Genomic DNA, 27,571 nt, shown 5'->3' with positions numbered 1-27,571 from the left:
ACGTTCCTCTGCTGTCTGTCATCTCCACAGTTGTGGAAAGAAGGGTTCATTTTCAGCTGGCTTAACTTTCAACAGTCAATAGTTTCTTGATTAAAAAAAAGACCTTTCACAGAGGTTTTGCAATAGACATGCAAATTAAGCTCCTATTATCTTTTCAAAGGGATGATTCAAACCCTGTTTAAGAATTCCCATCCAGCCAAGTGTCAATCAATTAAAGCCTCTCATGGCAGTTTATTGATGTGTTTGCATGGCATGATAACATATTAATAGTCTAGGATTGTGGTTGAAGCTCTAGGTGTAACAGGTTGATGAGAATTTCTGCTCCAAGAAAGCAACAGCAAACGCTTGGCAGTTCTTACAAGGCAGAAAAGCTCATACATCACCTTTACTTACATGTCTTTAGGTTAGTTTTACAGAGAACCCAAAGTAACCTTTTTATAATGAATGATGCACTTTTTATCTTTTCCTCTTCATTAATTTGCAATAGCTTTAAAATGGCAAATGAGCCTGAAATGAACCTTGCTGCTGCTACGTTGGTCCTTGGAGAGAAGTCTGACAGAAGGCAATCCTGAAAGTTTTTCATCTTTCTTTCATCAGTACAAAATGTCCAAATTATTATAATGACAATTTTTATTGAGCTCTTCACCCAAACGGTATGCACATCTTATAGTTTTATTTAGCCCAGGTCTTTATTATGAGTGGTACATACATTACAAATTTGTGGAAACCATTATCAAGAAGGAGAAGGGTGATAGCAGAAAGAGCATCTATTTTACATTTTAAAAGAACAATAATAAGAGGTAGGTCTGAGATCTAGGGGTGATTAAGAAAAGTGTTTTTCTTGTAAGGACCAACATTTAGAATAGACAAACCTGAACTGGGCAAAAATATAAACCTGCCTAATTAGACATTATCTGTCCAACACAGGTTTTATTATGAATACACTCTGGCCTCTAAGAGATAAAAATGAGTAAAAAGGATAAGTTAGGTTAATTTAAATATTTTCCATTAGCCTCTATTGTGTGCACTTTGCTTTATTCAACTTACTCTTTTAAATAGAACTGTGCAGGTTTTTAAGATAGGCCTGATTGAGTGCTTCCTCCAAAATTGCTTTAGAATATACCGTCATTACCATTAAATGCAATCGTTCCGAGTCTGTGCCCAACTTTATTACACTTATAAATAAAATCTGACAATACTGAGACAAAATCCCTTACTGTTAAAAACAGATGAAAGAAGGTAAAATTTAATTTTATGCATGAAAAATCTCATTAACTACTTAAATAGAAATAAAAGTATACCATCAAGCAATTCTGTGACCAAATCTCCTTAACCTCATCACTGCCAGAGCAACTTTTAACAGCTTCACTCATTCCACATCCTTTATTAGGTACAATATTAGATTAAGACCATAAGTTAGCCAGTTAATGAGACAAAACAGTTATGTTTAGATCTTGCCAAAGCTACAAAACTGAAGTAACTATCTAATAATAATAATAATTAATAATAATTGCTTACACTTATATAGCGCTTTTCTGGACACTCCACTCAATGCCTTTTACAGGTAATGGGGACTCCCCTCCACCACCACCAGTGTGCAGCATCCACCTGGATGATGCGACAGCAGCCATAGTGCACCAGAACGCTCACCACACATCAGCTATTGGTGGGGAGGAGAGCAGAGTAATGTAGCCAATTCATAGAGGGGGATTATTAGGAGGCCATGATTGGTAAGGGCCAATGGGAAATTTGGCCAGGACGCTGGGGTTACACCCCTACTCTTTTCGAGAAACACCCTGGGATTTTTAATGACCACAGAGAGTCAGGACCTCAGTTTTACATCTCATCCGAAGGACGGCGCTTGTTTACAGTTTAGTGTCCCCGTCACTATACTGGGGCATTATGACCCACTTGGACTGCAGGGTGAGCACTAACACTTCTTCCAGTAGCAACCTTAGTTTTTCCCAGGAGGTCTCCCATCAGGTACTGACCAGGCTTACACCCGCTTAGCTTCAGTGGGTTACCAGTTGTGGGTTGCAGGGTGATATGGCTGCTGGCTAATCTAATAGCTGATTTAACCAAAATGGAGCTTATTAGGGGATATTCTTCTCAAAGAAAATTACTATGAAATAAAATATCATTTTATAAAATATTATTTTTATTTGTTATACAGTATACTGTACTTTGTCTTGAACTGTATAAGCATACAATTGAGAACAACACCTTTACTTAAACTTTCAATGATATATCTACTGAAGGCAAATAGTCTTGTTCATGTACAAGAATACACATAATGCATTGTAGTTTAAATGCAATTGTTCTGAATCATCATTTGCTCAAAAACACTGTAGTCTATTATTTCTTTTTTACTAATAATATGTTTTACTTAATGCTTTTTCACCACAACAAATTGTTTCAGGTTTTCATATCATGGCATTATTTTTCCACATATCTTTAAAACTGATACTGATACTGATACATAACTGCGAGCACAGCATACAGAAATAGTTGTGAAAGCAATAATGACATCCTTGGAGAATCATTCAATTATTCTATTATAAGACTATACGAAAGATTACCAAGAATAGGAGGCAATTATGGCTATCAAGCTTATTTGATTGGGACTTTCCAAGTCATTGTTGGGAGTGTGTTGTATTTATTATTTTAAATGATTTTATGTTAGAGCTCAGGTAAATTATAACAGACTTCTAATAAAGGTAAAAGCAATACTGGTGAAAGGAAAGCTGGCTGAAGTGAGGGAAACTGTAGTAATGTAGAATCAGCAGTTTAAATGTGTATCTTATTACAATTTTTAATGTTGCATATGTACAGCATTTAAAAAATTGAAAAAAATATCTCTGATTAATGGTTCATAAAAATCACTAATGTATTTTTAATTGCTTTACTCAATAATTAGAAACAAATAAGAAATAAAGTGCCAGATTGCCTTGATACTGTTCCGGTTATTGAAAGAGTCTCAAGAATAATTATCACCTGGCTAGTGTGAACATTTGCAGTTCTCAGGAGCTTTAAAGCAAGAGAGGAATTGGGAAGACGGTCTGAAACGCATATCAAAGGAATCATCTAGCTTACCTTGGTAAATTAAGTTCTGGATAAATTATTAAGAATCATCAATACCTGAGGAACAGATAAAAACAGGCAGGTAGACAGAAAGAAAAAGAAACAAAAGAGAAAAAGTTGAGAGAGGGAAGGACAGGAGAGAGGAGGAGAAACAATGGAGGCTACAGGTCCTTGTTCTGATCAGCCTTTAAGACTAGATTTGAGATTTGAGGTTCGAGTTAAGTATTTGAACCTTGTTGAGAAAGTTTGTTTTTAGGATTTTCTCATGAGAATCCCTAGGTTAAAAGTGGCCTCTCCTGCTGTGTGGGTGCATTTTTAGAATAGGGAGGTACGTTTCCCATTCATTTTGTAGAATTTGGGTTTATATAGAGAAACGTAACTCTAGGTTGTATTTTGTTTGATGCAGAAGGCAGGTTTATTTCTATTTTTGGGCTGGTTAGGCTTTGGATTGTATAGGATTGTATAGGATTTGGAATAGTTGATAGCAGTCTGGGATTTATATGTTTGGTCGTGACATAGGCCTTTGATATGATGTTTGAAAATAGTGTAAACTTGCAAGTTTATGTTTGTGTTGTTTAGTTTGTGTCATGTCATTACTAATAAGTATTTGTTTAACCCAAAGTACCTGATACAGTATATTACTCTTTTCACCAAAGCTGTAACAGAAAACAAAGAAATCAGATAAGTCTTATTATACCAACTGCTGGACTATTTGGTAATTCTCGGCTTTTGTAACTCCTACTTGTAACAGTATATTAAACACCATAATTTATTTATTCATATATTTATTAATTAATATACATATTTAGACTTTACCTTAAATAGTTTAAAAAACTAGAATGTTTTGTCATCAACTGGGTGATCGCACATTTCCACCAGGTAGCAGAGTCTGTCTTGTTGGATTCTGTTCTACTGTATTTGTAGAAGTACTGTACATGCTTATTCTGTGGTCTCTGAGCTCTAGATTCTACACTTCATCCTAGTTTATTCTTGAAGTGTTCCGTGGAACACGCACATAACTTCTCATTCCACAAAAAAGCCATTGTGACGCAAGCAGCTTGAAGATGTGAATTTGTGAATTATTCTGGTTGAATGTCAGGATGAACCTACACAAAGAGAGCAAGTAAGGTCCCAGGGCTTGAGCCACATGAGTCATGTTATCAGTAGTCACTGCAAGTGGAGTTGTGTAGTAAATAGTATCTGGGCCATACTTGCTGGCGTCCATATAGACAAAAATTTAATTTATTACTGACAAGAACTTGCTGTATCTTCAGCAATGAATGCACAACTTCAAGGAGTGCCACTTGGTGTTGCTTCAGGAAATTGCACACAGGTCTTCTTCTCTTGATTGATGAATTGTCAGTGAAGCATTAAGCTGATGACTTCTGCCAAAAATGCACGAGGCACAACTTTAACTTTAGTGTTATTTAAAAAAATTATCTGTACAATGTTTGTGCCTCAATACAATTCCTAGCATACATGAGGGATTATATCAATTAACATTTTTATCTTCAGCCATTGCAACTGCAGCTACTGTATAATGCTAAAATAATGAGAATATGAAAAAGAAAAAATATGAACCCAAACTTTTCAACCATCACTATATTAGTGTAACAAAAAGGTATAACTCTTTATGAGATTTTCTTCTTGCAGTGTCAACCAAGTTGTTCCTTCCTTCAGAAAGAGATCTTAAAAATAAAAACATTGAGCTATAAATGGCACAGAACCACAGAGTCACTGTTTCAAAATGTTGTTGGGAAATCAGACAAGACTTATTTCACTTAAAAATTCCCTGTTTTATAGCGTAAAATATTAGGGATTAGTGAATCATCAAACATAACTTTAAGAATAAATTTTAAAAAATCACAATATATTCTACTGTAAAACATAATTTTGCCTTTTAATATCTCTGCTTTCCTATAAATTCAGATTTAATTATATTTAATATTTAATTTTTGAGCCCTTGATTTTCCGATGTTGACTCTGCCTAACACTTCCACAAAAATAATTTTCACAGTCGCAGTTATTCTCCTGATTTCATGATGCCATTCACACATTCAAGGTACCCATTGCCAGTGGCAGCAAAGCAAAACCCCAAACATCACTGAACCTCCTCCATTTTTCACTGTAGGGAAGGTGTTCTTTTCTTTGAAGGCTTCATTTTGTTTTCTGTAAAAATAGAGAGGGTGTGCTTTACCAAAAAGCCTGACTGCAATTTGTCAATACACATGAACATGCCAAAATCCTTCTGGGAGAATGTCCTGTGGACAGATGAGACCAAATTAGAGCTTTTTGGTAAATCACACCATCTTTGTTTTGAGGTTGCTTTGCTGCCACTGGCACTGGGTCCCTTGAACGTGTGCATGGCATCATGAAATCTGGAGTACTAAGGCATTTTGGAGCACAATGTCATACCCAGTGTCAGAAAACTGGGTCTCTGTCAAAGGTCATGGGTCTTCCAGCACAACAATGAGCCTAAACACACTTCAAAAAGCACCTAGGAATTGTTCAAGACAAAACACTGGACTGCTCTGAAGTGGCCAGCAATGAGTCCAGATCTAAATCCTATTGAAAACCTTTGGAGAGATCTGAAAACAGCAGTTGGGAGAACTGGCACAAGAAGAGTGGGCCAAACTGTAAGTGCAGAGGTGCAGGAAGCTCATTGATGGCTATAATAAGCGCCTGATTGCAGTTATTTTGACCAAAGACTGTGCTACCAAATATTGAGTCCGGGGTGTCAATAGTTTTGTCAATGCCATTTCTTTTTATTTTCTGATTTAAAAGGATATATTACGTTCTGAATCAAAAACAAAGGTTCTGTAATATTAACAGTGCAATAAAGAATTGTGGAGACCAAATACTTTGATCAATTTCAACTTATTTTAGAGAAAATTGTAGTTTGCAAAAAGTGCAAGGGTGTCAATATTCTTGGCCACGACTGTATGTATGTAAACTAGTTTTTCTTTGAGCTTTGAGCTTTGAGCTTTGATCAGAGGTCCTCCTTGCACAGACAGTTGTTAATTACCATGTAGTTCAGAGGTGACTTGGAATTGTAACACACTTCTTACTTTGCTTCAGGCAGAGAGGAGGACAACAGTGTCACGATCGCTACTCCCCCTCTTAAGGGCGCTCCAGCCCTTCCTTGTTCTGCCCCATTACCTGCACCTGTTTTAGTTCTCGCCCCACCTTAAAAGCCAGACGCAGGCATCACCCCAACGCTTCTCATTGAATCCTGCTTCGTGACAGCCTGGGGTCCTGCCGTGTCTGGCTCCGTTATGGTTTTAGTTTCTTGTTCCTGATTCCCTGCCCTGGCAGTCCTGACCCGGTTCTGGTTTTTAATTACTTTGGATGGATCCCCTGGTCTTGGACTCTGCTTCTTGTATTGGATTTCCCTTTTGGATTTATGCTTGGATTGTTCGCCCCGGACTCACTTCCCCTGGACACCTGCACTTCTTGGACATGCCCCCTGTCTCCATCCCTACTCCTGCATGTTTTTATTCCTACTGTGTCTTCACCAATCGGATCGCGTCGTCTGCATAGGGCCAGGATAGAACTGTTCCTGACAGAATGAGAAGCCACTGTCACGCCCTCTGCAGCCAGAGGGCGCTCCTACTCTGTTCTGTCCCTAGTTTCCTGCCTGGCTGGCCTCCCGTCCCTCTCTTTCCCTTGGGCTATATATTTCCGGGTCTTGCACTCTGCCCTCGCTCAGCATTGACGTTCGGATGTCCTGAGACCCGCCTAGCACCAGGTCGCCCCACATCCGCTACCTGAGGGTATAGGTTTCTATATGGCACTCCTGAACTCTTTGCACTAACGAGCCCGGGCCTTTTTCCCGTTCCACCGCTACGCATATGGGTCTTTTTCCGCTCTCCTGCTCTCCACGTTTAGTCCCTATGGATGTCTGTGACAAAGAGAAAGGTAAGAATAGACAATGCATCGTTACACATGGTTCCTTGCATACAGCCAGTTCAAATTAGCCCCAAGCCATTAGATTTGCCTACACTCAAGTTATCTACCCCCACCCCCCCATAACAATTCCTGAGAAGTGGCTAGCAAGGAACTTCATACTGTATGAACCCCAGTCAGGAGAAGAGACAGGACATAGAAAAGAATTTGGAACACAGACCACTGGACCCAGTAGAGGACTTGGACAGACAGAAGTGGTTTAAGGCTCAGGCATCTTCCTCCACCCTACCCTACACTGGACTTAGAGAAAAAAAGTGGGGTGGGGGGGGGGGGTTTATAAGGAACTTTCTTTAGGGTGTTAGGGACTGAATAGACCACTGAAAGATTACAAAGAGTTTCTTTTCTGCGTCGGAACGAAGCATGTCAAGTTATTGACCGTTTTCGGAGAACGACAATGCTGAAAATCTCCTTTGGGACTGGATTTTGGGTAATAGGGGTCCATTCAATGTGCTCTTGAAGTGTGTATGTCCCTTGAGATACGTTTTTTTATTGTGTGCTCTCTAAAGATAAGACTTATCTTCATTGTACTGTAGGCGTAAATGAAATAAATATTCTAGTTTGTAGGATGATTGCCTTTGTCTGGCCAGTGGGTGCACTGATGTTTCTGGGTGATATGATATGTTGTAAAGGAAAAATTACTAGGTTGCATTGTACTACAAAGTACAAAGAATCCTAAAATTTGTGGTCACTATTTGTGACACAAACAGGAAGATTTTCTGTTGTGATACTTAAATGTATTTAAGGCAGATACAATTTTAAATTGAATCGATGTAATGTTTACAGTGTTTTATTGAACTATTTATGTTTAATACTAACCCAAAAGTAATATTTACATTTAAAATATTTACAGGTTATGGTTAGCCACATGACGTAAATACTGTAGCTTAACAAAAGCACTCTTCAAAATGATAAATTGTAGTGTGTCAGGGTTTTATTAAAATATAAACTCTTAGGGCCCCTAAAGTCAAAATCCAATACATCCAATCAAACTGGCAGCTGAGACAACTTTAACTACAGATAATCAATTTTTAGGGCGATTGATTTACTTATATCTTAACTGCTTTAAATTTCAACCCATTACTCTTTGTCAACTGATGTTATTTCATGGATAACTTAACACCAAAATAGAGATCATGGATTCCTCAAATTCAGATAAATAGGTTCTGGTTGCTCAACCAAAATGTCTGCTTTCATTTAAAAGTATTTCTTGTTTATAACTGACAGAACTATATCAGTGCTGGAAAAAGAAATGTTACTGTAGTTTACTGCATATTACTTTGTAAAGCCCATAAGATTGACATTCAAGAAAACAAAATCTTCATTTCAAGATGACAAGAGTAGACAAAAAGCTCTGAAACCTGTCATTGCCGCAGCTTTTAATGTGTATGCAAATGTGTAATAAAGTGAAACTTTACTTTCTTGGTCTGTTTGCTCAGAAATTGCTTTCTGCTTCTGGCAGATTTTGTTTCCTTAAAATATTGCTATTTCCAGGATAGGCAATATTGTCTTTCCTTAACACTAAGCTCTTAGGAGCTTGATGAAAGTCATTCTCCAGGGACTGTAGCAGGGTTCATTGACATTCCCATGATGATAATGATGATAACATGTCATAACAGCTCAATTGATTTTTTTTTCAAACACCAGTAAAAATATGTTAATTACTGTATGTACAAATGCATACACTGCCTAAACAAGTGAATAAGAATAAAGAGGAAACTAAGTTGTTCTGAATACAAACTTTCTGAAGCAGTTGCTTGCAGAAAAAAAGAGAAAGTGTTTTCACAGATTCTTGAGGCAGCTCTTGGCATTTCATAGAACCCTTAAACTTTGAACTACATAAGAAAAGTATTTCTCAATGCAATTATTTCTAAAACTTGGGAAGGAATTTTCAAAGTTCCTTTAAAAACAAACTGTGCTGTAAAACCTTCATATGAGGATTCTCATAAGAATTTGTTTTGATCACAATTGGTACATAAATCCAATAGAACTGTTATAGAACCATTCAACAAGGTCACTGGTCATGCAGATATGCAGATCTTGCCTGGGGATATTTACAAGAAGCTAAGATTTCTATGTAACATTTCAAATAATTATGTTAGCAAGAAAATATGTATAAAATGCGATAACATGAAAGTCTCTTTTTGTGCATAAATGCTCCTGAAAGTCATGTGTTGACATACAATAGTATACTGAGGCACAGAAAATCATTATATCATTTACTGTGATTTTTATTTCCATAATTATTTCCTTTATTGTATAGCTATATATTTATATATCATTCTCATTTACCAACTACATATCAGTGGGGTGATCGTTCATAAAACAGGAATAAAAGACAAAATGTTATGCATATAGTAAACCCTATTTAGAAATGCCACTTAAGTGGAAAAAAAAATCAATTTAGCCCATGAAATACCTAATCAGTGACCAAAGTGATACACAGTCTCCAGATGAAAGTACAGAACTTACCCAGATAGAAATTAATCACAGAACAACCCGAAACATACACTGCAAGTGCTACGATTGAAACTAGAAACGCATTGGAAATGATGGTACAATCCCTTGGAGATGGTGAGCCTTGGCAGATCTGGAGGCCACCTGTGTGTCTGTTTTGTCTGTATGTCTGCCCTGCGATGGACTGGTACCCTGTCTTGTGCTTGTTGTTTCCAAAGACAGACTCTGGCTCCCCGGCAACCATGAATTGGAAAATGAGCTCGAAAATGGACAGAGGAATGGTATAAATCTGCCAAATATGCAGATTTCTCCATACAGTGGTTCCAGCTTTAATACCAGTGTTCAAGTATATGCCTTGGATTCCAAACAGTCATAAGATGAGAAAGTAAGATGTCATGGTTAGCAGTGTCAAAAGGAGATCTAGGAGATCTAAGGACCTGATATCAGCGTTATAGATTTATGTAATTAAGATGTATGTAATTTATGTAAGGAAAATGCAAACGTCTTAAATCTACAATACTTAATACTTAAGACAGCACCTAACTCGTCAATATGGAAATCAAAATCATACATCACATTTAACCTTTTGCAAAAGCTTTTTATTATTCTCTCTCTAACAGACAACACCTATTAATATTTCTTTGACGCAAATGACATATGACATACATAGTTTTGTAAACAATACAATATTTAAGTATTCATGTTTGAAATAACGTATGGAATGTAGTGTAGTTCCAAATTATATTTTCAGAAAATTATATTTTCAAATATGGTAATTTCTCCATATTCAACAGTGTCATGTGTAAAGTGTAATTTTCAAAACATTGTAAGTATAATGCTTAGAAAAAGCTGCTACCATTTTGCATTCATTTATAACAGTAATCTACCTTAGCAAAAAGATTTGATATACTATTTTATTTACTAAGACAGCAGAAAATGTGATTGTAAAAAGATAGTTAAAAATATTTTGGATAATTTTATTGAGGACATAATAAATTTCCAATCACTAAAAAAATTTTTTAAAAGTCTCTGCTAATTAAATATATAATGTTTAAATATATATTAAAATATAAAATTAATGAAGGTCATGATATCCCCGCACATTAATTAAGAAAGAATTAATGTTTTGTTTTTCTTTTTACAAGCAGACATCTTAAATGATTCTAACACAATTGTTACTTTATCAGGTCTGCTAATTTTTCTTCGGTGCTGGAAAAAGATGATTAAAAATCAATTTTTCTTTTAGTATGCGAGTGACATTACAAGCAAATAAGTCAACAGTTGCACATAAGCTGTAATACACTGGTTTTATTTCTTCTTTTCTTTTATTTTTCAGAAATTGACATGGTTGAATTAGCTGGCTTCTCAATTCCTGGAAGTTCATAGGGCTTTGTTTTCTTGTTCAATTTCTCTTCCCGCTTCCTCATTATCTCCTTGAAATGTTCCTCTGCTTGCCTTTCCTTTTCCTGCAATTGTTTATTTTCATTTTCCTCCTCTTCCTTTAGTTTCATCTGTAATTCTTTTCCCCACTAAAACAAGGCAGAAGCATACAAAGAAAAAATGTTTTATGATGTATTATGAAATTAAATAATTTGGGAGTACAGTATATATTCTGAGCCGCACCCTGTCTTTTGTCAATAAAGATACAATCTTGCTGCAATAGTTGTTTTGCATGATGCCAAAGATATTTTTTTATCTTAATTCTCGAGAATCGCTGTGTGATTTTGTTCAAATTGGAAACTGTTAAGATCTGCCAATGACTCATTACTGCATTGAAAAATGGAAAAAAAGGCACGTCCTTCTCCCTCATTTATTTTGGCACACACTTTTGCTTTTATAGATTTGAACAGAACAGAGCACTTTGATAAAAAGATTAAAACCAGGTATTGAATTTAATAAATTTTAGCAGTGAGATACTGATGCAATAGGCATAAACAGACATCTGCTTCACACGTGTGAATTATCCTTTTACGGTTAACATTGGGTCTAGTCCCATTACAATCAGAGATTTAACCATTCAATGAGTAACCCAAAACATATGCATGAAACTGGTAAAAAAATGACTGCAAGATTCTCTGTCAATTTTGCCAAATAATAAGGATAATTTATGAAACAAGATCCCTTGATCTTTTTTAAAATATCCAGAAAGCTTAAAAACATAAGGAATATGTTGAAATGAGGGGACCATACTGATAAGTACAAAATTTGAATGATTCCCTTTGATGTAGAAAATATATCTTTAGGATACGTATTTTTTCACAATTTTGTAATCACAAGTTCTTTATCCTTTTTATACACAGCTTTGGTTTGGAATGGCTAGTTATTAATCAGGTCAGCTTTACGTCAGCTTTACAATTAAATCTCTTGCAATTTCTCCACTTGTGTGTGATGTATGCTACTGCATGCTCACACCCTTCGTAAGTCAAGGTGGTCACTGGTGAGCTGCAAGTTGAGGACTCACTGGGTGATTCAAGCCTGTCACCCTGTCAGCATTTGCCCAGTTGGATACTGCTCTTTGGCAAAACAAGTACCTTTGCTGGGTGACTGACTAATGTGGCTTTCCTAAGATATCTTGTCCGCACTACTTTCTGGTCTTGGAAATTGGAATGAATGAAGATCTTTCTAAGCATCCTTTTCCATACTTATCAAACTGATACTGTACATTGGTATAATTAAATAGACATACAGTACATAGTGATAGGCCTAAAAGACATTGTGGGTACATGAATGATAAAAAAAAAACTTAAATGCAATAAGTTGCAAATTTTTCATTTCTAATTCCTAATGAAAATTAGGGTGGAAATCAGTATTGTGTTGTCTGTTGTTTGTGACTAGAAGAGACACATTGATTTAAGTATCACTAGGCTACTCCAAAAAGTTCCTTTGGGGAAAGGGCCATTTGTATTCAATGTTTATAAATAACATTTAACTCTAAGAAAATGTAAAAACACAATATCTAAAATGAAATTAGGGAAACTGACGCAGGACACACATAACAGTGGACGGCATTTTAAAGTGCTGAAAAGCATACAGAGTAAATGTAATTAAGGTTTTTCATTTTGCAATTTAGAAAAAAAAGATTAAATTGATGTGCCTTCTGACTTGTATATGAAAATTATTTCTAATGAACCCAATAACAGCTTTCTGAAACCTCAGGCTGAGACTAGAGTTATCAGAGTTTGTTGTTTTATTGCTTGAAATTTTAAGCTACTGTGAACAGTACTAGATGAAGACAATTATGCAAAAAGCATTCCAATAACCAATTCAAAACATGGTTTGTGTTTTTTCTTGATTTTTATATTTTACAGTGAACTCTGATGTTCTCTTATTAATTACAAATGAAAGGATTAGGGAGAACTGTCTTTCTCAGCATATTTTCTTTCCACTGCAGTAAATAAATGATGAAGTGTTTTAATATACAACAGTACTAATTAAAGTACAATGTAATTAAAGCTCTTAATAGAATGAAGCAAACCAGGACAATAACATTTTTGCAATGTATCAATATAGTGTATGTGAATTGACAGATGCATACTGTAATTAAAAAAAAAATCAAAGGTCAAACCAAAATAAAAAAAATATAATATGTAATGCATTTTATTAAAAATTAGATAAGATTAAAAAGATTAAAACAAAATATAAAGTACATAGCAGAAAGAATTAATAAATGATTGGCCAGCAGCCATATCATTCTGCAACTCACAACTGGCAACCCACTGAAGCTGTGAGCCTGGTCAGTACCTGGATGGGAGACCTCCTGGGAAAAACTAAGGTTGCTGCTGGAAGAGGTGTTAGTGGGGCCAGAAGGGGGTGCTCACTCCGGTCCATGTGGGTCCTAATGCCCCAGTATAGTGACAGGGACACTACTGTAAACAGGCGCCGTCCTTCGAATGAGACATAAAACCGAGGTCCTGACTCTCTGTGGTCATTAAAAATCCCAGGGCATTTCTCGAAAGGAGTAGGGGTGTAACCCTGGCATCATGGCCAAAATTCCCATTGGCCCTTACCAATCATGGCCTCCTAATAATCCCCATCTATGAATTGGCTTCATTACTCTGCTCCCCACTAGTGTGCAGTGAGCATTCTGGTGCACTGCCGTTGCATCATCTAGGTTGATGCTGCACATTGGTGGTGGTGGAGGGGAGTCCCCATTACTGTAAAGCAGTTTGAGTGGAGTGTTCAGAAAAGCGCTATATAAGTGTAAGCAATTATTATTAGTATCGAGTCCAAGACAATCAATGGGAGTGGAGAGCACTAAGTGTGATGTTCCTAAGAGTATGGTTTTGAATGAGGGTGATGAAAGGGTTACTGGAATATGACTACTGAGCAGGGAGAGCCAGCATCAGCATTGCGTCGTCTCTGGAGAGTTCCCCCAGAATATACTGTACAATATAGATCACAAAATGCAGATGAGGGACATGGACAATTGGATAAGAAGAGCATGAAGCTGGGTAGAGGTGATAGTGGATGGGAGCTAGAGTCCTGTGGAGGAGTGAATTCCAGTAGAAATTCAGCTTCCAAGCAGGACTGCAGCTTTCTGACTTTCTGAGATGGAGGGAAGTAGGAATTTGGTTCCTTCAAACAAGTGGAAGAAGAAAAGAACAGTGAGGAGCAAGACAGAAACACAGAATGGTATCGAGTGAAATGAAATGTGCAAGTGAGAAAAAAAATATATGCAGGCAGGAGAAAGTGGACATGATTAGGTTTTTACCTCTTCCTGAACTTTGATGAAAATCTGTTTTTAATTTTTCCATTAAATAAGAAAAATGTATAATGTGAAAGTAAAATACTTTAAATAATTTTGCCAAAATATGCTTCAGAGTGAAAAGTGTTTATCTCAATACATGTTGATAGTTCTAAGAAAAAACGGGGACAAAACACATTTTTGTAATACCCAGCTTATATGCCCTGAATAGCTGTCAGAGCCATTCATCTTTTGATACACTACTCCATGGTGCCTCACAGGAGAAATTACATCAATTAGAAGTGCACCTGACTGATCTCACTGCAAGCCAAACTTGCAGGCCTTTGACAGGTCACTTGAGTTACCATTTTGCCTCCAGTTCCAAACCAGCTAATACATGTCTTACCTCAGTGGCTCTCTCTTCAGATTGTGTATTGCTTGAGGAATCCTGGTCACAGTCAGCTATTGACATGACCCAGGCACGAACTGGCGAGATCAGAGTTCAACTGAATTCCAAACCAAAGCCTTTACTGGTTGAGCCACTTGAGATGCCCAGAAAACCAAACCTTTACAATATAATTTGGCAGAAAGTGCAACCACATGCAAGATTATGATTTGTAGATGCCTGAAAGTCTAAAAGAGAGACTTTCAGGACATTATGATGAAGCACATCAGCAGAAACTCTAACAGTCTTGAGTTTGTATAAAGCAAAACAAATGACATTGAAGGTAGATATAAGGCAAACATAGTAAAAACACCCTTCCATAAACCAAGTGCTCAGACTTCTAACAAGTTGATATCAAATGTGAATTTTGTTACTCATTTGAGAACCTAATGATTACAACTACTGTATATGAAATCATGAATAGATTAAGTGTCTAGAGGTACAGTATCTGACGTATGCATTGGATATTTCAATTCAGACTATGTACTTCTCCTGCTAAATTTACTTATATTAAACAAATCTCATTTGTATTCTAATACATTTACCTGATCTTTTACAATGTCCATCAAGTGTAATTCTGTCCTCGTGTTAAAGTCTATAGATGGTTCATAAGAAGCCTCAGCCAGCAGAATTTCTTGTCTGTAATAAAAAAATGAATACATGAATATGCGAAAGAATTCACATCATTTAATTTAGAATTAAATATTCCTGCCTTATGCCCATTGTTTTGGATTCCTCACGATCCTGGATTGGATGAAGAGGTTAGAAAATGGCCGGATGGATGAAATATTCTTCTGGTGACATTTGGGAATGTTTATGTAGTAGGTAATTAACAGGATTTTGAGTCAACATCTCATGTATTACTGTAGTTTGAAATGAAACCTCTTGTAAAGTTGTAAGATAAGTATTGACACCCTATGTCTCAAAGTTAGAATGATTTGATTCCTTCAAGTTAATTTTTTTTAGCTTCTCAAAGTGTCTTTTAAGACATTGTTGCAAACTCAGATGTACTACACCTAGTCCCAGGTGTTGCTATTGCATGACGTTGAGGATGTCTGACTCAAGCCTAATCAACTTCAGTGGTGCATGTCCAGTTATATATTGCAATTTGGTGAATCCCATTATCTGTTAGTTAACAAATTAGCCTAGGCTTGAAACAAATAAAATAAAAGGTTCTTGTGGGTACTTCAGTTTAAATTCTGCTAAAAGAGACAGCCTAATTACCTTAATTGACATGAGTTACACTACAAATTGAATATTTTAATACTTACTTGTATTTAAAGCACCCATTAAAAATTGATTGTACCCATCAGATTGCTTTCAAGAAGAAAACATTACTCAGTTACTACAGGAAAGTAGAATAAAAAGATGGATAAAATTACAAAATACTATGACTAGCCTATTCAATCTGAATCCATTTTACCATATTTAGAAGAATATTTCTATGAATGTTTATATGAATGTAAGTTAATAGCATAAAGCAGGGGTCTTCAGTATTCACCTCATTTTGAAGAACTTTATTTTGTTGTCACAAATATATACAGAATTAACACAAAATATATGCCTTATATATAATGCACAAATGAAGATAAGAATAAAAAACCAAAAGAAAAATAAATTTTGCTCAGTTTAAACAGTAATCATGTTAAAAAATACATTATTCTTAAATATAATATTCCTTTTGTTTTTATCGAGAAAAATGACTTTTTTTCCATACGTTCTCTATCAGTATCCCAAAGTTTCGAGATGCAATCATTCACTCTCTGTTTTCTACAGATTTTCTACTTCCTCCTTCCCTAGTCTCCACAGATCTCTCAGGTAAAAAAAAAATCTTCAATAACGAACAGGGCCAGACTACCCGCACCCTAAACTGGAACTTGGGTGCCTTTGAACACCCCCTGGCCTTACAGAGGGTCTTCTTTCCACTATTCACTATGGTCTAAATCCTGTCAGAGAGATGTCATACAGTATATAATGAAACAGCGGTCAGGGAAAAGTTAAGCAGAGTAAAACTAGTCTCAGAAAGCCTTAGCAAAATGGCAAGACCACAAGAGCTGGGTTAGAGTTTCTTCTTCACAGCAGCTGATCCTAACAAAGGAAGGGCTGGGAGTGAGGCCTCCACAGCACAAGAAGGTTTGTACTCATTAACACTGGTGACCTCTACACTATGCTTCATGCTAAGTCTTTGTGAACGTTACACAATTCCCTAAAGGAGTTCAACTTTAATAACCAGCACCTTTCCCGTCAGAGTGAAATCTTGATCATTTCACTGCATAGGTTTCCTGCTAGAATTGCCAATTTGTTCTGCTTCCTTCCGTTCTCCGAAGTACACTCCCAGGATCTTAATTCTGTTCTCTTGTGGTCAAAGATTGTGTTCTAATTTTGACTTCCTCCAATTCTGATAAAAGATCGTGTTCTTTGATTTCATTTTACTATTATAAGCCAAAGAGAACAAATCACAGTACTGCAAGGCCCTATTTACTGAAAAGTTGTCGGAGAGAAGTGTGATATAATCCATACACAGGGATGTCTTTACCTCTCTACCCCCACCCCCAGGCACTGATATCCCTTTAACCGCCCTATCCTGACATAAAGCTCAGGCTAAGAGCTCCATAGCTAATACAAAGAGCAGAGGAGATAATAGGAAGCTCTGCCTTAACCCAGAAGAGAAGTACCAACAAGTAAATGAAAGTGTACCTGAGTGTGAGTCGATGTGCCTTGTTTTTCACAGGTTGCTGCTTAGGACGACATGCCCGGGATGGAGATATCTCCTTCTTTGCCCATCTTGAAAGTGGGAGCTTCAGAGGAACAGGAGGGATGTAAAGCTGCGAAAGTGTGGCTGCCACTCTCAAGCTAATGAACTGGAAAGAATCATTCCCAAGAAAACTTGATGGAGTTTTCAAATCCACATTAGAGAAAGGATTTTTTGGGCTATTGACTTCAGCCTGGAAGTAAATGAGTCAAAATAGAAAAAAAAAAACAAGACACTCAGAACTACAGTATAACAATTTTCTGGCAACAAAAGTCTCTGCAAAGACAAATACTGCAGACTATTTTAACTGAAGGAAAGGCTGTTTTCCCAACACATGATTGTTTTTTTAATTAAAGTAGTTACAAATTGGAGGACTGTCTTTCAAGGAGAAGGGGGAAAGGGCTGCATATCCAGCTTGTAAAAGATGGCACACACAATAATGTTCCGTTTCTTGTTGGGGGCAGAGGTTGAATGTAATACAGGTCTCTGTCTATTCATACCTCCCACTCAAAGAAGGGTTTACTGTATGAGGCCAACTGTTTTTTTTAATTCTCCTGTCTAGTCAGGACATGAGTAATTGATGAGTAAAAAAACAGATGAGTAATTGAACTGTGTGATGAAAACAGAGCTCAGTGGCTATAGACAAATCCACGAAGGAGTCCTTAATACTTAATCCCCTCGTGGCACGTAATAAATTATAACTTAAGGCATTCATCAACAATTTACTGATTCCGGATGATTTTTAAAGCTGCACTAGACAATGCCATTAAACTGAGGCTCCCACTTCTTGATCATTAAAGATCCCTTGGCTCTGTTCATAGGAGAAGACATATTAACCCCAATGTCCAGTCTAAATGCTACTTTACACTTGGACAAAGTGGGCTCCCTAAATGTTTACCTTAATTTAATTTGGTAAATACAATTAGACTTATTTGTGATACACAAGACCTGAAGAATAGCTAGACAAAGATTTTCTGGTGCAACATGACAAGTAAGGAGGGCAGGAAATGGAATCAATCACATTAATAAAAGTGTCTAAAAAAGATTGGAATCTACACGAGAGTTATTACATCAATATCTCAAGAAAATGATGAGTTGCAAATGTGAAGGGACAAGAAAAAGTGCATGAACATCAGATTCTTTTGGTGCTGCAAATGCTTACAACATTCACAACATTTGCTTAGAAAAACAGGCATCTTGTACAGAAATACAATTGGAATTAAGCCTAGACAGACAAATTTACAGTCCTCCCCAAAGTTTCCTAACTCCTGCCAGATCGTCTGGTTTAAAATATCAGTATAAACACCTTTTGAATAAAAACAAGATATTCTACTGTGGTGAAACAGGCTTGAAATTATTTATAGTCAAATTTGTGTGGACTAAGTGGTGTCCCTGACATGGAAAAGTTTACTTAACAATTAATTTACAGCTTCTCAAAAAAACCCATTAATTCTATTGCCCTTAGATACTAGAGTATGCAGCCGTGAAACATCTCACCACTATTTGAAAATTAAAACAATCTTAAAATATGCAAACTCCTAATTGTGGTCATTAGTCACACCTCTCAAATCCACATTATAACAGCGACAGGAGGGAAGATAAATTGCTTTTTCTGACATTTTATTAGAAGAGGATGTCCCTTAACCAAGTTTAATAGATTCTATGACTTCTCCAGTGATGGCTGATGGCACTGGTATATCGAGGCAAAGTGGCCCTGTGTGAATGCCTTATTTTAAATAAAGGCTTTCATTTCCCATAGGGGTTTCCTGACTGTTCTCATTCTTGACCAAGTATACTAATGTGCACTATAATTGTATTTTCTCCCTAGACAACCACAGCAAACAAGTCATTTTGAAAATGTAATTTAATAGCTTAAGCAGCTATCTTTTCATAAAAGAAAACTAGGCTGCTATTTTCTAAAATGAAAATTCCTGAAATAGCAAGGAAAATTAGTTGTTTAACTATAAAGCTAATGTTGACAACTTTTCTATCACTGAATCTTTCAGAACCAAAAAACATGCAGAAATTTGTTTTAAAAATTGGTTAAAATATTTCTATTTACAGTGACGCAATTTTCTTTTATCAATTTGATTGCTCATAGAACATTCTGAATCTAAATCTAAAAAGTGCAGATATTTGCATTGCCTTCTTCAGAGACTATCAAAATCTGAAACAATTCAACCTCAAGCTAAGACATACAGTGACTCTTTCAATTAAAAACAACTGAAAATATGAACAACAAATACATGCCACCCACTACACATTGTAATAATGTTGAAGGACATGCTCAGTCTATGTAATAAGCTCCTCTGGAACCGCTTGTGAATGTTCTCTGAAGTAAACGTCAACGTCCTTGCATCACTCTGTCTCCTACATGAAATTAAATTCTGTAGTGATTAAAACAAATAAAAAGCATTAAAAATGAGCTTATCAGAGTTCAGAGAGTTTACAAAAATAATAAAGGCATGTGATTTTATCATATGATTACACACTATGCTTGAACTATTGTCTTGTGCCCTAGGGGAGAAGGGGTTGCGGAATTTTCAGAAACACTGCATAATCAACCCTGAGTTCTATTAGTACCTTACCTTTGCACATTATTTTATATCATTGTAGTAATGTAAATATATGCATTTAAGTGTTTTGGATTTGTTTACAGTTTAGAAATGTTATGAAGCATTGAGGATTTAACTCAAAGACTACATACAGTCAATTCAATATATTTTTATATAGTGCCTCTCACAACAAGGTTGCCCCAAGGCTCTTAACAATACAATTGACGATACATTTTGTCAATACAGAACAGAAGACCAGAAGACAACGGAGGAGAGGAACCAAAAACTCCTTAGTAAGGAGAGAAAAAACCTCTAGGGGTCCAAGGTCAACTGGTTGCCCAACCCCTTTGGGCAGGCTAACATTATATAATGCAAAAAAGGAAAAGATGAGGGTATTAATCCATCCAGCCATCATGTCTTCTGTATGTCAGTACTCCATGCAGATCTCTGTAGACAAGTAAATTCCTCCTAAATGATAGCTACAGTATATCCACGATGTCCCTCTTGGATCCATAACTGTTAAAGTGCAGTGTTGCTGAGACACTACACATTACTTTAGCTTGTTTGATGCAAATGCATTACCTGTTAAATGAGAAGTACATTATTGTTTTGGTAATATTGTATGATATAATTGAACTAAAATTAAGTGTGCTGTGTGTCAGGAAATGCTAACCTTATTTCATGAAAAAATAAAATCACAAATATGAGTAGAAAATTTATTTTTGTGTTTTCCCCCAGGATTCATTCACAGAACACCAGACAGAATCAAGAAAAAATGTGCCTTTTCATCGTTCAAGTATGAATTGCTTGCTAGCATACTCAAACATGCATTTGTGTACATTCATGCTGCATTTACAATGGTTTTCCAACAAATGCAAAATTACACTCTACTTTTGCTGGATGTGCCATGTCCACCAGAAAATCTTGGAAATCATATGATCAAGCACAGAATAATCAAAGATCTTTTTTATTCAAGGGAATATTTTAAATCAAAACTTGAATGCTAAAACCTAACACTTTTACTGTTGGAAGAAGATAAATTTCAGCAAAAATCCCACAGAAAATTCAAAACCTAAAGTGTTGATTGCATACAGTAAGTATTCAATCTATTTGCAACTCTAAACCTAAATTAGTTTAGGTATACACAATTAATTTTTATAACCCACACAACTGATTGAAAAGGCCTTTGTCCATATGCAGTAATAGTGGTTCACATGATTTAAAATAAAAACACCTGTTTCTGTAAGGGCTCCCAGTCAGGTAGTAAATTTCAAGCAAAAATGTAACCATGAAGACTAAGGAACTTTCAAAACAACTCATGGATAAAGTGGCAAAAAAAAGCACAGGTCAGGAGAAGTTTATGAAAAATTGTAAAGAGACGAAATCTCCCTTTGAATACTGCAAAGATGATAATTATTAATGAAACATGTGTTCTACCCCCTAGGCAATGCCTTGATCTTTTCAAACTAAGCACTCGGGCAAAGATGAAAGTGGATCCCACCATTAGGACAATGGTAACTTTTAAAGAACTAGCTAGATCAATTCTTAAGATAGCAGAAGGTGTACATGAGTCAACAATATCCCAGTCAATCCACAAAGCCAATATACAATTTATATAATGGATTTAAAATCCCATATGGAGTTTGCAACAAAGCATTTAAGTAATTGCCAACATGTGGCAAACGTTTCTGTGGTCAGATGAGACAAAACTGGAACATTTTGATCTAAATGCGAGGCATTTTGTTTGGCGTAAACCCAACACAGCATATCACCTGCTTCTCATCAGGGACTGGGAAGCTTGTCAAGAAGGCGGGAAAATGAATGGAGCAAAGCCCAGGCAAATCTTGAAGAAAAACCTGCTTCAGTCTGCTAAAACTGGAACAAAACTTCACTTTTCAGCAGGACAATGACCTGCTATAGAGAGCCTGAGAGGGTCTTTTGAATGTACAAATTGGGACATATTTAGCTCTGTTCTAACATCCCTGGATGAATATAGTGACACAGTTACATCTAACATTAACTGCAGCAAAGAGGTACAGTTTGCATCTCCACAAAAACAGTTAAGATATAAGGCAATAAGAAGCAATCGTTTTCAAAAGAACTATAAGACCTATGCAATAGACAGAACAGGGTTTTTATCAAGGGTGACTGAACTGAATATATTTCAGCAAAGTATTAACTGTGCTCTGCAGTGAGTAAAGCAAAGAGCAACTATACTAAAAAGCTGGAAGAGCAATTAACCAATGACAACTCAAGATCGTTCTAGAACAAATTCAGGACTAAATTTTAAAAAATCCTGTCACCCTACTGGACAATGGCTCCAGCCTCCCAGATAAATTTAATCAGTTTTATGCTCACTTTTAGAAACTTAATTTGAGAAACTTAACTTCCTCCTTTACCGTCTCTTCCATGTACATTGAAGAGGTGAGAGCAATTAAAAATAAATAAATAAAAGAAAAGCCACAGGTCCAGACAATCTGTCAACGGTGGCCCTCAGTCACGGTGCCACTCAACTGGCTCCTGTGTTCACCAATACTTACAATACTTCACTTCTTCCGAAAGCCCCTCACAGTTTCAGAGTATCCACTGTAATTCCTATTCCTAAATTTTCAAAGATATCCTGCCTTAATGAGTACAGATCAATTGCTAGGAAAGCCTTTGAATATCTCCCCTGCTGGTTCCTCACCAGCTGGAGTACTACAGTAGGTCTGTTGAGGACTCTGTTAACCTGGCTCTCACCTGTACACTTCTGCATTTACAGAAGCAACATTTCTATTTTGTATCCTTTTTTTGGATTTTAGCTCAGCCTTCAACACTGTAGACCCATATAAATTATTTAATAAATCTCTGGATTTGAACATCACCTCTACTTTGTGTCATTGGATTCTGGATTTATGACATGTTACCAACAAACTGTCAAAGCGAATAACGGGATATCTTGCCCTCTGACTCTTAGTACTGGTGCTCCCCAAGGCTGTGTCCTACCTCCGTGGATTGTTCCCTTTTTACAAACACCTTAACATCTCAGGTTAGCTTGGATATTTAAATATGCAGATGATACCACTATTGTTGTCTTTATCTCTGATAATGATGAGGCTCCAAACTGACAGTTGACAGACTGGAGTACTGATTGACCTGGTGTTCTGATAATAGCCTTCTACTCAATGCTTCACAAACTAGGGAAATAATGATTGATTTATATGTGTCCAGAACATAAAACTCCCCATTATCATTAATGAATATCTTATAGTGACTGCAAATTCCTTTCAATTCTTGGCAACATACATAAGTGACGATCTTAAATGGAGCACCAATACAGATCATACAGTGGTGTGAAAAAGTGTTTGCCCCCTTCCTGATTTCTTATTTTTTTGCATGTTTGTCACACTGACACTTAATCGCTTTTTTGAGGTCATGCCACAACATCTCAATCGGATTCAGGTCAGGACTTTGACTAGGCCACTCCAAAGTCTTCATTTTGTTTTTCTTAAGCCATTCAGAGGTGGACTTGCTGGTGTGTTTTGGATCATTGTCCTGCTGCAGAACCCAAGTGCGCTTCAGCTTGAGGTCACGAACAGATGGCCGGACATTCTCCTTCAGGATTTTTTGGTAGACAGCAGAATTCATGGTTCCGTTTACCACAGCACGTCTTCCAGGTCCTGAAGCAGCAAAACAGCCCCAGACCATCACACTACCACCACCATATTTTACTGTTCGTATGATGTTCCTTTTCTGAAATGCTGTGTTACTTTTACGACAGATGTAATGGGACACACACCTTCCAAAAAGTTCAACTTTTGTCTCGTCAGTCCACAGAGTATTTTCCCAAAAGTCTTGGGGATCATCAAGATGTTTTCTGGCAAAACTGAGACGAGCCTTTATGTTCTTTTTGCTCAGCAGTGGTTTTCGTCTTGGAACTCTGCCATGCAGGCCATTTTTGCCCAGTCTCTTTCTTATGGTGGAGTCATGAACACTGACCTTAACTGAGGCAAGTGAAGCCTGCAGTTCTTTGGATGTTGTTGTGGGTTTTTTTGTGACCTCTTGGATGAGTTGTCGCCGCGCTCTTGGGGTAATTTTGGTCGGCCGGCCACTCCTGGGAAGGTTCACCACTGTTCCATGTTTTCGCCATTTGTGGATAATGGCTCTCACTGTGGTTCGCTGGAGTCCCAAAGCTTTAGAAATGGCTTTATAACCTTTTCCAGACTGATAAATCTCAATTACTCTTTTTCTCATATGTTTCTGAATTTCTTTGGATCGCAGCATGATGTCTAGCTTTTGAGGATCTTTTGGTCTACTTCAGTTTGTCAGGCAGGTCCTATTTAAGTGATTTCTTGATTGAGAACAGGTGTGGCAGTAATCAGCCCTGGGTGTGGCTAGAGAAATTGAACTCAGCTTTCCAAAGATGTGATAAACCACAGTTGATTTATGTTTTAACAGGGGGGGGCAATCACTTTTTCACACAGGGCCATGTAGGTTTGGATTTTTTTTCCCCTTAATAATAAAAACCTTCATTTAAAAACTGCATTTTGTGTTTACTTGTGTTATCTTTGTCTAATATTTCAATTTGTTTGATGATCTGAAATATTTCACTGTGACAAACATGCAAAAAAATAAGAAATCAGGAAGGGGGCAAACACTTTTTCGAACCACTGTACACTGTAGTTAAGAAAACATGGTAGAGGACATACAGTACTTTATCAAACAATTTAAGAAATTCAGCGTGAACCAGCAACTTCATCAGTTTTACATAGCCACAATTCAAATTATTCTGACAGCTTCCATTATAGTTTGATATGAGAATTTGGATAACTATACAAAAGGAAAACTGGAAAGGATCATGTCTAGAGCCTCAAAATAATAGCCTATGAACAACCCTTCCAATTCATCCCTTTACATAAGCTGTAGCTCCAATCGTGCTTACATGATTATTGGAGACCACTCACATCCAGTTTATAATCTTTTTCAGTTCTTCCCTTTGGAAAAACACTTTAAATCAATCCTTTCACCACCCACTTCAACCTTAGCTTCTTTCCCACTACCCACTTTTCTGACCAAATTACATTTTAAGTCTACAGTAAGTCAAAACTTCCGTGAGCCTATACAGTCATCTCTAGCCAGGTCATTCCCCACACCACCAACACAGAACCGCATGCAAGCATTAAAACAAAACCACACTGAGATACAGATTGTGGGTAGTAGGTACTTGGATAGATGGCAGGGAGAGGCTCACTCGTTCGCTAGATTCGTCTCATGATCCGAGTATACCGTGCAGCTAAACTGAAAGTTGCGCTTAACAACCTTTGGCTCGGTTTCAATCCACTCTACTCTTCTTCCATACAAAAACCTATCAGCCAGACTGAATAACAAATAGGCAAATTTGAGAATGTTAAATTTGCAGATGTCGAGACCCTACTGTATTCATTTTTTAAAAAAAGTATACCAAAATGGGACATCACTGGAAGAGGGTAAATACTGTTGCACAGCAAGAGTTGTTTTGTATGAATTTTTTGCTAATACCAGCTATTATGACTGTGAACCACCATTCATTGGTACAGATAGAATAAGTACAAATATAAACAAAATGTGTGTTAATCAAGTGCTGAGAAATAAACTGGGAAAACTATTCACACATCCAAAATATAAAAAAATTAAAATTAAAAGAAGAAAGATGAACTACAAATAAATGAGCAGATCTAGTTTATTTGCTGAAAAGCACAGTGTGGGATATTATTGAATAATATATGAGTACAGATGCTAATCTATATAATGATGACCAAGCAAGATCTCAAGAAAGAATATTCTCAGATTACAACAAAGTATTTGATAAAAGAATTACATTTCAAAATAGAATGTCTGCTCTAATATATTATTTAAATAGAAGAATGAGAAATAACATTGTGTTATTTCTAATTCTTTGACTGCCCTAATATTTCTGTCTTTAACTCCACATTATTACTCATTGTGTTCACTTTTCACTCTGTGAAATCCCACTGTCACTTACTTTTCTTGAACATACCAAAAGTACACAGAATATGTCTCTTCAGATTGGTAACAGTCCATGGCATGACTGAATAGTGTTCCTGAAAGAGGCATGGTAGATTAAGTGTTCATGGGAAACAGCAGCAACGCTTATACCCATCTCCACAGGTTACACAGCACAGAATAAATGAGAAGGTGGTGCTACATGAAAAATCAGCAACCTTTAACAAAAGGCACGTAACAGAATTCTGTGCTCAGACCTTTTTTTCTGGAGCTGGCAGTTTCAGCACTGTCAGTACCCATTACAGAGGGAAACTAGATATCTGTGAAAAGAAAATGTAGGTCTAAAGTAACAAAAGCACAATGGAAAAGAAACCGAGACTTTTTCTTTTTTTTTTGAAGATCCAATTTGTAAGGGGAAAACTACATTCAATTTTACAAAAGCGTGATGTTTTGTAGATTTGCAAGTTGAATCTGATTGTGGCACCTTTTGTTAAAATTGATTCATAGACAGAAGAAATGAGTGAATTAAGTGTTAATCCCCTGCAGTACATGAGTTGAATTTTAATGTGCTTGTTACGATTTTGCAAATTTGTAATGCTTAACACAGCAAAGGTTGCAATTATATCACAAAAATGTCAAAGCAGATTTTGTGCACGACTTTGACGATCACATTTTCTCTGTCCAAACTTAAAAGAAAATATGTGATTTCTGAACATTTATCCTAAAACAATTTCTAAGAGAAAATTGTTTTCATACAAAAAAATGATAAAAACAAGCTAATAGCTAAGTTACAGAAATGCACTGAAGTGACAAAATAACATTAACAGTAATCTGTCCTTTCTCAGCATGAATATTAAAAAGAAGCAAATTAGTTGGGCTTCAGTTTCTTTGAAAATAGTGTCTAAATAATGGTTATAATACTTTGATGCACTACATTTTATGTTATATACAGTACCCAGCTGAGGTACATTATCTTGTGTAGGATAAACACAGTAGGAAGCGTTTTAAACTGTTGCACAGGATTTAATTGCAATTATACATTAGCCATTCAAAGTGTAACCACCAGACTTTGTGTTGCACAGTAGATACTTATCATTTACCTCAGCTACTCTTGTGGCCTCCAGGACTCGCAAATCTGTCTCTTTTCCAAGTTGCTTTTGAAGAGCTTTCCAGGCAGCATTCCTCAGACCTTCTCGAGCCACATCCCCGTGTAGTACATGGCAAATTTTCACCACAGCATGGATAGCACTATACCGAGCGCACCACGCCTCTTCATCTGCTAAAAGTAGACACGTAGATAGTATAGTGTCTTTCAAATAGTTGTCAGGATTAATTACAGTGAATATTACAAATAACCAGTTGGATTAATTTCAGCGTGCTCTTTAAACCTGTAATAAAATCACTACATTCCCTTAAGCAACTATATTCACCAGTTAGACTGATGAAGCAGGTAGCAATGTATGCATACTTGTATTTTATATGTATAGGTCACATGGGTTGTCTTAGATTGTTTTTCAATACCATAAGACATGAATTCAAATAAGAAACAACTCTGCTGCTTGATTCAGGTCATACAGACTCTCCTCTGACATGCTGGATATAAACATAAAGAATCCAGTGCCTAAGAAATAGTCCATCTCCATCAGACACCA

The 27,571-nt window shown here is 36.5% G+C and overlaps 1 protein-coding gene across 3 annotated transcripts in view; it reads right to left on the bottom strand.

The window, feature by feature from the left end:
* Positions 1-10,078: 10,078 nt before the first annotated feature.
* Positions 10,079-27,571, bottom strand: part of tmem232 (transmembrane protein 232) — a 37,481-nt gene continuing 19,988 nt past the window's right edge. For 2 of the 3 annotated variants that reach the window (XM_088910826.1, XM_088910827.1), the window contains exons 11-14: positions 27,020-27,195; positions 17,328-17,575; positions 15,176-15,269; positions 10,079-11,030 (exon numbers count right to left, since the gene is read on the bottom strand). In XM_088910826.1, the coding sequence (XP_088766952.1) occupies positions 10,827-11,030; positions 15,176-15,269; positions 17,328-17,575; positions 27,020-27,195 (722 nt within the window). In that variant the 3' untranslated portion in view covers positions 10,079-10,826. Of the gene's footprint in view, positions 11,031-15,175; positions 15,270-17,327; positions 17,576-27,019; positions 27,199-27,571 lie in introns of all 3 variants that reach the window. The other variant, XM_088910825.1, reaches the window with a different exon arrangement.

The sequence above is a fragment of the Atractosteus spatula genome, chromosome 3 (genome assembly GCF_055471065.1).
Source record: "Atractosteus spatula isolate fAtrSpa1 chromosome 3, fAtrSpa1.hap1, whole genome shotgun sequence".
NCBI classification, from domain to species: domain Eukaryota; kingdom Metazoa; phylum Chordata; class Actinopteri; order Semionotiformes; family Lepisosteidae; genus Atractosteus; species Atractosteus spatula.
The sequence above is the reverse complement of the archived record's forward strand: the minus strand, read 5'-3'. Positions and strand labels throughout refer to the sequence as shown.